This window comes from Ranitomeya imitator, chromosome 5 (assembly GCF_032444005.1).
Source record: "Ranitomeya imitator isolate aRanImi1 chromosome 5, aRanImi1.pri, whole genome shotgun sequence".
Lineage (NCBI taxonomy): Eukaryota > Metazoa > Chordata > Amphibia > Anura > Dendrobatidae > Ranitomeya > Ranitomeya imitator.
In genome coordinates, this window is record NC_091286.1 from 229,312,458 (window position 1) to 229,325,174 (window position 12,717).

Genomic DNA, 12,717 nt, shown 5'->3' on the forward strand with positions numbered 1-12,717 from the left:
CGTAGTCCATCTAGCGGACGGGTTTAACGCAATGTGAACCCAGCCTATCCCATGACCCAACTCAGTCTTTAAAGTTGCTTAAAGCAGGGGTGTCAAACTGCATTCCTCAAGGGTTGCAAACAGGTCATGTTTTCAGGATTTCCTTGTACTGCATAGGTGATAATTTAATCACCTACACACATAATGATTGCAGCACCTTGTGCAAAGCTAAGGAAATCTTGAAAACACGCATGGTTTGCGGCCCTCGAGGAATGCAGTTTGACACCCCTGGCTTAAAGCACCTGGCCCGGATGGGTTTTGGGGGGAATTTTATAAAATGCTACAACCTTTACTCACTCCCCACCTTACTTCTCTTTTCAATCATATTATAGATTCGAGTTCTATACCTGACCAATTCAACGAGGCTTGTTTATCTTTTTTGTTAAAACCAGGCAAGAACTCGCTTCTTCCTGCCTCATACCGTCCGATCTCCCTCCTAAAGTTTGATTTTAAATTGCTTACCAAAATTCTGGCTAATAGACTTCAGTCAATTCTTCTTGATATTCTTACCCCATCTCAAACGGACGTTGTTCATGGTCGGTCTATCATTTATATTATATTATATTATATATTATATTATTATAAGGAAAGGAGTTGGGCAGGCAGAGTGGAGAAGGGGAAGGGATATCTAGGCAGAGTACCAAGAGTGTCCGCTCATAAATAAGTGTCCCTGGCACCACTTTAACTGGCACCTGTGGCCACAGTTTAAGTATTGGATAGGACACTAATCATATGATGCCTCCCCTTGATAAGGCTACAAGCGAAACGCCCATCGGAGCAGTGTTGGTGTGCTCATCTAATCCTCCCTCATCATGGGTAAGCAACACTACTTTTAACAAATGTTCTTTGTTTCACCTCCTATCTGTGGCTACCTGGCCTTCTCAGTTACATGTGGCTCTTGAGGCTGATTGAATAGGTGCACTTCACACTGAGTTCTGCTTTATACGTTGGATTTTTTGATGCTCCACACTTTTTTCTCCTTACTTGGCTCATTTAATGGTAATTATTTTTAAAGTGATTTTTTTCAATATACGATCTTTATAATTTTATTGTTGGTTTATGGTTATTCTGTTTGTATTGTTGTTCTGTCGATCATGTTTCGAGTACTCCACCGTCTGATTATATTCAGTCTCTTAAACCGATTTATTGAGGGGGGATGATAAACTATAGTCCCATACCCAAATAATGATTGTGTTGTATATGAATGTTTTTTCATTGCCTCTTCTTGAATATAGCGGAGGTGTACATGATCGACTTTGCTCCAATCAATGTCCATAGCCAAGAACAGTGATCGATTTTCTCTATCTGTCCTATAGATGCACCTCTGCTCCATTAAATAGGGGTCAGCCAAGCCCCCTGATTGGGGTTCCAGAGCCCTGGTCTCAGGAACGCTGGAGCTCTGACCACTGGATAGGGAATAACTTGTGTTTTTGGGCTCAGAAGTAAAATACCTGAATAATTTGAACAGAAATCTTATTTTGTCAGATTGTCAGATTTTTCTGTACAGAAGATGTAGAGCGACCATTAAGTTTGATTTTCAGCGACTTCCCTCAAAATCTGCTTAGTACGGCAAGAAAAATACCATATCCGCTTTCCTCCCTAGATCAATAGTGAGATAATAATGGCAGCAGCTTTGTGTGCCTAATAGGTAACACTGACACTCTCATGCCTACAAATATCTGGGCTTCATCATGTCACTTTGCTCGGCTCTGCATGTTTCCGGAAATGCATTATTTGCCTTGGCTGTTTGCATTACCTCATAGGGCGATTTCCATTGCAGATCAGCCGACTAAATGATTAACTTGCAACATGACAGTTGGTGGATTCCCTGTACTCTGCGCTCCTAAGGGCCAAAGGTTCCTCCAGTATGCCTGACTGATTCATGCACTGGGGTAATCGGATACCAGCGTTACTTCATTGCTTCCTTGTGCGCTCGGCTAACCACACTCAGAATATTAAGAACATTTTAATGTAAACTATATTCATTCTAAACATATTCAGCTATATTCACAAGCGCAACTTTATGGTAAAAAAGGGCAAAAATAATTGTAACTGGTACAGTTTACTACTAGTGATGAGCGGACGTGCTGGTGTTATCTGAGCATGCTCGGGTGCTAACGGAGTGTAAATTGTATCAGAAAGGAATTTAGGGAAATTTCAGCTCTAAAACCTTCAAAATTGTGAATGCCTTTATAAGCTGTAATACATACTGTAATGCTGGGTTACTAAATGGTAATTGATACAATGCATACAAAAAATACTCAGCTATCTATATAGTTGTCTATGGTCCACTTCCGTCTGTTTGTCTGTCTGTCACGGAAATCCCGCGTCGCTGATTGGTCGCGACCGGCTGGGCGCGACCAATCAGCGACAGGCACAGTCCGGCTGCGAATTGGCCTCTCCCTACTCCCCTCCAGTCAGTGTCCCCTCTATATTCCCATCCAGTCAGTGCCCCCTCCATACTCCCCTCCAGTCAGCGCCCACATAGCGTTTTAGCAGTCTGTTAAACGGACTGCGTTACAACGAGGTGTAACGCAGTCCATTAACGATGCCATTAACCCTGTAAGTGTCACCAACTTTTTACTATTGATGCTGCCTATGCAGCATCAATACTAAAAACATATAATGTTAAAAATAATAATAATAAAAAAAATCACCTTCCGGGCTCCGCGGCAGCCTTTCCCGCTCCTCGCGACGCTCCGGTCCCAAGAATGCATTGCCGCAATGACCCCAGATAACGTAGCGGTCTCGCGAGACCGCTACATCATCACGGGTTATTGCCGCAAGTCATTACTGGGAACGGAGCGTCGCGACGAGCATCGCTAAAGGCCTGGGCTGGATCCGGGGTGCGCGGCGGAAGGTGAGTATATAACTATTTTTTATTTTATTTCTTTTTTAACAGGGATATGGTGCCCACATTGCTATATACTACGTGGGCTGTGTTATATACTACGTGGGCTGTGTTATATACTGCGTGGGCTGTGTTATATACTGCGTGGCTTGTGTTATATACTATGTGGCTGTGCTATATACTACGTGGCTGTGCTATATACTACGTGGCTGTGCTATATACTATGTGGCTGTGTTATATCCTACGTAGGCTGTGTTATGTACTGCGTGGGCTGTGCTATATACTACGTGGGCAATAATTTTCGACATTGATCTGGGTCTGGCTGCCAAGTCTATTTTTACTCAGTATTATGATATTAGTATATTTATACATGTTTATATATAAACATGTATATTTTTACATGTTTATTTCCTTTGTGAGTTTTGGAACAACACAAAAAAAACAGAGAGAAAAAAGAAATTGGACATAATTTCACACAAAACCTCCAAAATGGGCAGGACAAAATTGTTGGCACCCTCAACTTAATATTTGGTTGCATACCCTTTGGAATAAACAGCATTCAGTCGCTTCCTATAACCATCAAGAAGCTTCTTACACCTCTTATCTTGTATTTTGGACCACTCTTATTTTGCAAACTGCTCTGTCTCTCATATTTGAAGGGTGCTATACCTGACAGCAATTTTAAAATGTCTCTACAGGTGTTGAATGGGAATTATTTCTGGACCCATTGCTGGCCACTTGAGAACTATTCAGCACTTTGTTTCCAACCATTTCTCGATGCTTCTTGAAGTATGTTCAGGATCATTGTCCTGGAAGACCCATGACCTAGGGTGCAAACCCAACTTTCTGACACTGGGCACTAAATTGCAATCTAAAATCCTTTGGTAATCTTCAGACTTCATGATGCCTTGTTCACAGTCAACGCAGTGCCAGAGGCAACAAAACAACACCAAAACATCTTTGAACCTCCACCATATTTGACTATAGGTACTTTGTTCTTCTTTGTTCTTTGTAGGCCTCATTCCATTTTTGGTAAACAGTAGAATGATGGATGTGGTCCATATACGAAAAGAAAAATAGAAATCCCAGTAGTACTCACAATTTTTAGAAACACCTGTCGTGATATTCTGGAGTGCTCTCCCGAGACTGCTGACCAAACAGGAATGTTCAATATTGAGAAACAAGCTGATAAGCACATCCAAAGATAAAAAAATCTTCACGCTTTATTAAAAGTCTATATCTTTAAAAGTCTATATGTCAATAGTGGTACAGAAACGGCTCTGACACATTTCTGGCGCTAACTGCACCCTTAGTCATAGAGCATGAAGCTCTAATATCTTTATAGGATGCGTTGTTATCGACATGCGTTGTTATCGACATGCGATTTCTTTCCTGTATGATATGTTCCTGCTATATATATATTATATGTATTAGGTGTGAAAAAAGTTGCAGAGGAAGAATGCTTTAACAAAATAAGTTCATAAGTCTGAGGTTTCATGATAAACCCGAACGACCCTTTTAAGTTTGTACATTTTGCTAATAAATGTAATTTGCAATAGAGAGTTGACCAACATTGATTACAGCCACATATATATTTGTATATATATGTATATATATATATATATATATATATATATATATATATATATATATACTATCAGAATAAGTTTACTTAGGCTGGCCTGTCAGCTGCCATGTAAGAGTCACATAGTATGTGCTGTCCTGTAGAGTAATGCTGAGTCTGCTCCATGGTGTCGTGTTAGGAATGCCGGGCATGTCACCTGTCACATCCGGCTGTGTAACTTACAGGTGTAACAACTCATCATTGATAGTGTACGTTATGCAGCCATGCGGGAAAGGAACAGATCAGTGAAGAAGGTGCATACAGTTTCAATGAAGTTTGCACTTGCTTATAGAAGTGTGTATCATAAAATATAATATATAAACTATTATGTGGATCTGGATTTTCCAGATTGCACAATTCTTTATTTTCATTGCTGCATAAATATTTTTTTTCCTAATAATAGCAATAGGCAATTATACAGCTTAGCAATATAGTTAAATGACAAAATGTGCCCCAATTTGTAGATTAATCCCTGCAGATCTATTTGTCCTTGTTACAGGAGAGGGATTTCTGTGTTGACACATAATTGGTACTGTGTGTAAAGGGGGCTGGCTCACTACTCTTTTCAATAAGTAAGCCAGTCCTCTGCTCGGTCTACAAATAAGCTGTGATAGAGAAGGGGGCTGGCTGACTACTATATCAGTAAGTGAGCCAGTCCCCTTTTCTATCTAAACTTCAGATGACCACTAATTTGAGAAAGTAAGCCAGTCCTCCTCTCTGTCTGCACATCAGCTGTGATAGAGAAGGGGGCTGGCTGACTACTCTATTCAATAAGTAAGCCAGTCCTCCTCTCTGTCTGCACATCAGCTGTAATAGAGAAGGGGGCTGGCTGACTACTCTATTCAGTAAGTAAGCCGGTCCTCCTCTCTGTCTGCACATCAGCTGTGATAGAGAAGGGGGCTGGCTGACTACTCTATTCAATAGGTAAGCCAGTCCTCCTCTCTGTCTGCACATCATCTGTGATAGAAAAGGGGCTGGCGACTACTCTATTCAATAAGTAAGCCAGTCCTCCTCTCTGTCTGCACATCAGCTGTAATAGAGAAGGGGGCTGGCTGACTACTCTATTCAATAGGTAAGCCAGTCCTCCTCTCTGTCTGCACATCATCTGTGATAGAGAAGGGGCTGGCTGACTACTCTATTCAATAAGTAAGCCAGTCCTCCTCTCTGTCTGCACATCAGCTGTGATAGAGAAGGGGGCTGGCTGACTACTCTATTCAATAAGTAAGCCAGTCCTCCTCTCTGTCTGCACACCAGCTGTGATAGAGAAGGGGGCTGGCTGACTACTCTATTCAATAAGTAAGCCAGTCCTCCTCTCTGTATGCACATCAGCTGTGATAGAGAAGGGGCTGGCTGACTACTCTATTCAATAAGTAAGCCAGTCCTCCTCTCTGTCTGCACATCAGCTGTAATAGAGAAGGGGGCTGGCTGACTACTCAATTCAATAAGTAAGCCAGTCCTCCTCTCTGTCTGCACATCATCTGTGATAGAGAAGGGGCTGACTGACTACTCAATTCAATAAGTAAGCCAGTCCTCCTCTCTGTCTGCACATCAGCTGTGATAGAGAAGGGGGCTGGCTGACTACTCTATTCAATAAGTAAGCCAGTCCTCCTCTCTGTCTGCACACCAGCTGTGATAGAGAAGGGGGCTGGCTGACTACTCTATTCAATAAGTAAGCCAGTCCTCCTCTCTGTATGCACATCAGCTGTGATAGAGAAGGGGCTGGCTGACTACTCTATTCAATAAGTAAGCCAGTCCTTCTCTCTGTCTGCACATCAGCTGTAATAGAGAAGGGGGCTGGCTGACTACTCTATTCAGTAGGGTCCTCCTCTCTGTCTGCACATCATCTGTGATAGAGAAGGGGGCTGGGGACTACTCTATTCAATAAGTAAGCCAGTCCTCCTCTCTGTCTGCACATCAGCTGTGATAGAGAAGGGGCTGGCTGACTACTCTATTCAATAAGTAAGCCAGTCCTCCTCTCTGTATGCACATCATCTGTGATAGAGAAGGGGGCTAGCGACTACTCTTCAATAAGTAAGCCAGTCCTCCTCTCTGTCTGCACATCAGCTGTGATAGAGAAGGGGGCTGGCTGGCTGACTACTCTATTCAATAAGTAAGCCAGTCCTCCTATCTGTCTGCACATCAGCTGGGATAGAGAAGGGGCTGGCTGACTACTCTATTCAATAAGTAAGCCAGTCCTCCTGTCTGTCTACCTATCAGCTGGGATAGAGAAGGGGGCTGGCTGACTACTCTATTCAATAAGTAAGCCAGTCCTCCTGTCTGTCTACCTATCAGCTGGGATAGAGAAGGGGCTGGCTGACTACTCTATTCAATAAGTAAGCCAGTCCTCCTCTCTGTCTGCACATCAGCTGTGATAGAGAAGGGGCGGGCTGACTACTGTATTCAATAAGTAAGCCAGTCCTCCTCTCTGTCTGCACATCAGCTGTGATAGAGAAGGGGGCTGGCTGACTACTCTATTCAATATGTAAGCCAGTCCTCCTCTCTGTCTGCACATCATCTGTGATAGAGAAGGGGGCTGGCTGACTACTCTATTCAATAAGTAAGCCAGTCCTCCTCTCTGTCTGCACATCAGCTGTGATAGAGAAGGGGGCTGGCTGACTACTCTATTCAATATGTAAGCCAGTCCTCCTCTCTGTCTGCACATCAGCTGTGATAGAGAAGGGGGCTGGCTGACTACTCTATTCAATAAGTAGCCAGTTCTATGTCTACACATCATCTGAGATATAGAAGAAGCCTGGCATTAACAATTCAGCACAATTCAGAAGTGAAGCTGATGTGACCCATGAGCAGAGCTGATTTCTACACATCATGGAAGAATTTTAGTAACTTGCTATTTTAAGCATAATCATTTTTATAGCGTAATTACTGTATATTCCTCAGCACTTTACAATTCAGATAATTTTTAGAGGATAGTCAATACTAAACAAGATAGTGCAAATCTTTTACCATCATCTTATTTGTTCACTGCTGCGGAATATGAAAATGATTATCAGAGGACACGGATCGTTCTACCGACACACACAGCGATACTTGTGGACAATGATTGCAATGTGTATGGGAATATGAATTAATTTTATACCCTGAGACCATACTTTCTGAAAATATATAAAATGTGAGCATTCTTAGCTTTATTCTACGCTAGAATAATTTCTAGCCAATATTGCTCCTATTACAGTATTAAACTAGGGATTACCTAAAATCACAGATAAGCAAGTGTCAGATAGTAGACAGTATAGACCTTCGTTGGCTAATTTTTGGACTTTGTATAACACTAATGTCAATATTGACCATAATGTGTACAATGGACTTATTAAACAATGACACCAGGTTGGATTAGGGGCAATAGTGCTACAAAATTGCTTTATCAAGCGAGTGGCGTGTGGACCGACGCTTGCACTTTTGCATATTCATATAGTGAGAGCAGGGAATATGATGCAGTCCTGCCTGTGTCACCGTTGTGCTATGGGACTAACCAGGGAGTGGTCTGTTCTGTGTGCTGTCTGTGGGGAAATCACTGATCACTTCACACTACAGGGGAAGCACACTCCTGTCAGCCCTGGCTGCTGAATGCTCTGGGCAGCATATCCCACCTACCTGCCTAAAGTTGGAGGATAAAGCTAGATCCCAGCCTGCCTGAGAGAATGCTGCAGCACTGCTGAATCCCAGATCTGCATTGACGTGGACTGTGACAGTTCTGCAAATGCCTTATCTTTCCAAGCCGACTTCCTATATGTTTTCTCCTCCTGGAAGCAGGTGAGGATTTAGTTCATAAAACAACTTTTTTTTGCTATTGTGGAGACTGCTGTGTTGCCGCATATAGAAGTCGGATAAAGCTGTGCTGCATTGTATTAATTCCAACTGGGCTAGGACTGGAAAAGCTACTGGACTAGGACTGGAAAAGTGACCAGACTAGGACTGGGAAATCTACCGGACTAGGACTGGAAAAGCGACTGGACTAGGACTGGAAAATCTACCGGACTAGGACTGGAAAATCAGCCGGACTAGGACTGGAAAAGCTACTGGACTAGGACTGGAAAAGCGACTGGACTAGGACTGGAAAATCTACCGGACTAGGACTGGAAAATCAGCCGGACTAGGACTGGAAAAGCTACTGGACTAGGACTGGAAAAGTGACAAGACTAGGACTGGAAAATCTACCGGACTAGGACTGGAAAATCTACCGGACTAGGACTGGAAAAGCGACTGGACTAGGACTGGAAAAGCTACTGGACTAGGATTGGAAAAGCTACTGAACTAGGACTGGAAAAGCTACTGGACTAGGATTGGAAAAGCAACTGGACTAGGACTGGAAAACCAACTGGACTACGACTGGAAAAGCTACTGGACTAGGACTGGAAAAGCTACTGGACTAGGACTGGAAAAGCTACTGGACTAGGACTGGAAAAGCTACTGAACTAGGACTGGAAAAGCTACTGGACTAGGACTGGAAAAGCTACTGGACTAGGACTGGAAAAGCTACTGGACTAGGACTGGAAAAGCTACTGGACTAGGACTGGAAAAGCAACTGGACTACGACTGGAAACGCTACTGAACTAGGACTGGAGAAGCAACTGGACTAGGACTGGAAAAGCTACTGAACTAGGACTGGAAAAGCTACTGAACTAGGACTGGAAAAGCAACTGGACTAGGACTGGAAAAGCTACTGGACTAGGACTGGAAAAGCTACTGGACTAGGACTGGAAAAGCTACTGGACTAGGACTGGAAAAGCTACTGGACTAGGACTGGAAAAGCTACTGGACTAGGACTGGAAAAGCAACTGGACTACGACTGGAAACGCTACTGAACTAGGACTGGAGAAGCAACTGGACTAGGACTGGAAAAGCTACTGAACTAGGACTGGAAAAGCTACTGAACTAGGACTGGAAAAGCAACTGGACTAGGACTGGAAAAGCTACTGGACTAGGACTGGAAAAGCTACTGGACTAGGACTGGAAAAGCAACTGGACTAGGACTGGAAAAGCTACTGGACTAGGACTGGAAAAGCAACTGGACTACGACTGGAAACGCTACTGAACTAGGACTGGAGAAGCAACTGGACTAGGACTGGAAAAGCTACTGAACTAGGACTGGAAAAGCAACTGGACTAGGACTGGAAAAGCAACTGGACTAGGACTGGAAAAGCTACTGGACTAGGACTGGAAAAGCTACTGGACTAGGACTGGAAAAGCTACTGGACTAGGACTGGAAAAGCTACTGGACTAGGACTGGAAAAGCTACTGGACTAGGACTGGAAAAGCTACTGGACTAGGACTGGGTGTCACCATAGGACAAGACTCCATAAAGGTTTGGTACCATTTATAACTTAAGACAGTAACTGAATATATATCTTTATTCTCACTTGAAATGGTGTTTTCAAGACGTTTGGCTGTCTTCCTAAGATGACCACAATTTAAAGACTTGGCATATTACCCACAGTTTTCCCTGTGAATTGGCACAGCACCTGCAGAAAGCATGAGAAAGGAGGTCGGTTCGGGAAGTTTCAGGACCAAGAGGAACTCGCAGGGTTCCCTGTCTACAGCTGTGAGCTGGTTAAACTTCTCCTCCTTGTCTCGGAGAACGAAAAAGTTGTTTCGTAGTGATGGAGAGCTTTCTTCAGGGAGGTGGAAGCCAGAAGATGATCCTGAAACTTGGGAATTTCAAAGACGCGGTAAAAAAGGTAAGACGATTTAAGGAAAGGCAAACATCAAACAGATTTGTGAAATTAGTTGCACTTTTTTTTGGTATTAACACAGTTTTACGGGGGGTCTTTGCCATTATTATTTCCTCATAGATTTAGAAGATAACAAATGCAGCTATATTCATCCTCCTCAGGTCCAGCACTGCCTCTCTGCCCCAGCCCCGGTCTTGGTTGACAGACCGCAGTGGAGTTTAGCAGTGTTTTTTTATTAATATATCTTTAACCCTATGGAGAAAATAATAATCCTGGGCACCCCATTTACATATGGACCTCCTGCTCTAGTAGAGTGTGGAACCCTGATTACTGGACCAGTGGTTTACAGTTAAGCTGACAATAGACATGTTTTTATCTTCACACCATTGGTGAAATCTGCCAACAATATGTCTGTAATGGTTGTGCTCATACGATTAGTAGACGACTAATAAAGGCTTGGTCTACTAGTGCTCTGCAGATAGGTATCTATTAGTGGTGAGTGAACGTGCTGGGCAAAGGCGTTATCCGACCATGCTCGGGTGGTAACTGAGTGTCATGGGTGGGAAAAATAAGTTTGAGTCCCCGTGGCTGCATGTCTCGCGGCTGTTCATGCAACACGAACAGGCAATCCCTGTATGTGTTACGGCTGTCTATCAGCCGCCAGACATTCATGGACTCAAACTTATTTTTTAAACACACCCAAGACACTCGGTTACCACCCGTGCATGGTCGGATAACGCCTTATCCCAGCATGTTCGCTCATCACTAATATCTATGGCCAATCTAAAGGTGATCATACACCTGCCATACCTGCGGACTACATTGCCTCTCTGTGGTTCATTCATCCTCTGCTGCTTTAAGAAATTTTTGGAATTTCACTGATAAATGTTTTCATTTTAGTCAACTTAGATAATTGAATTATCTGCTATTCCCATTTATCACGTGTGCTCAAAAAGGGTAGTAATTCCATCCTACTTCAACCATTTTCTACAGTGGTCAGTTCTAATGTCCACACAATTCTTCTCTTCTTCTCCCTTGCATATTCACTCTACTTGCAAAGATAACCATAATGTTAGCCCCGAAGGCTGCCTTGTGTAGAAACAATATGGTGGTTCTGGGTGTGTAGTAGTATGTGCTCATTGACCAATGCTTGAGGTTCTGTTCTTTCATTTCCCGATCCGTGTTCTTTTTGTCCTTTTATAGGTGAATGTACAACATATTCAGCTATTGAAGTAGGTCGCGGGGGACTTCCTTTTTGGCAGTATGTTTGTATGGCCCAAGTTTTTGATAAGAATTTTGCAAAGCAACAGAATATGTGTGTGATCTCATTGTGTTGGTATGTGTGTGTCCTCAGCAGGTCATTGGGGTCAAACCTGTTATTTTCTGTTTTTAACTACCATAACTGGCATTTTGCTTGACTAAAATGCTCCCTGACCTACTGGCACTGCTCTGATATAAGAGCTGTAGCAAGTAGGGTTAATTTTACTATCACAGTAAAGCTCCACTTTAAATACCATATTTGGGGATTGCATTAGGAATAATTCTGTAATATTATTATTGCATCTATACAAGCAGGAGCCATCTGCAGAATACAGATTATGAGACATAAGAAATGACAGAAGCAAAGCTCCACTTTAAATACCATATACTGGGATTACATTAGGAATAATTCTGTATTACAATTACTGCATCTTTACAAGCAGGAGCCATCTACAGAATACAGATTATGAGACATAAGACATTACAGAAGAAATTAGTATCATTCTGTAGGGGGCCTTGCATGCTTTCCTGGGTCACTTTTTAAAATATGATGGCCCTTGTTGGTGGATTCTACTTTTTAATAAATGTTAAAACCTTAAGGAGAACCTGTCAGCATGATTTAGCATGTTTTATAAAGTAAAGGCATCGCAATAATGGCACTGTAATATAAAATCAATAGATACCTTTAGTGAAGAAATCTACTGCCTGGTTGTTCTTTAATCTGCATTTGATGTTTGGGTGTAATCAGCTGTAGGGGTGGGTGTAGGATCTTCGGCCTGCCTCTGGTGTCTGTCTGCCGACTTTTTTAATGTTCACACCGGCGCCGTCCTCGCTACTGGCATCGCTTGCACAGATTTATCCCCTAGTGGTCGGCAATCTTCTGTAAAATGGTGCCAGTGGCGGCACATGCGCAGATTCTTCTTCCAGCGGTCTTCAGTAGAATGGCTCCAATGGTGGTCTTCAGTAAAATGGCTCCAATGGTGGTCTTCAGTAGAATGGCTCCAATGGCGGTCTTCAGTAGAATGGCTCCAATGGTGGTCTTCAGTAGAATGTCTCCAGTGGTGGTCTTCAGTAGAATGGCTCCAATGGCGGTCTTCAGTAGAATGGCTCCAATGGCGGTCTTCAGTAGAATGGCTCCAATGGTGGTCTTCAGTAGAATGGCTCCAATGGTGGTCTTCAGTAGAATGGCTCCAATGGCGGTCTTCAGTAGAATGGCTCCAATGGCGGTCTTCAGTAGAATGGCTCCAATGGTG

At 43.0% G+C, this 12,717-nt stretch overlaps 1 protein-coding gene across 4 annotated transcripts in view; it reads left to right on the plus strand.

Moving 5' to 3' along the window:
- The window catches only part of NHSL1 (NHS like 1), a 265,624-nt gene that overhangs the window by 128,715 nt on the left and 124,192 nt on the right, over positions 1 to 12,717 (plus strand). For 2 of the 4 annotated variants that reach the window (XM_069725944.1, XM_069725946.1), the window contains exons 1-2: positions 8,028 to 8,285; positions 9,970 to 10,210. The exons of the other annotated variants lie outside the window; for them this stretch is intronic. In XM_069725944.1, the coding sequence (XP_069582045.1) occupies positions 10,006 to 10,210 (205 nt within the window). In that variant the 5' untranslated portion in view covers positions 8,028 to 8,285; positions 9,970 to 10,005. Of the gene's footprint in view, positions 1 to 8,027; positions 8,286 to 9,969; positions 10,211 to 12,717 lie in introns of those variants that run through there. 4 annotated transcript variants of the gene reach the window in all.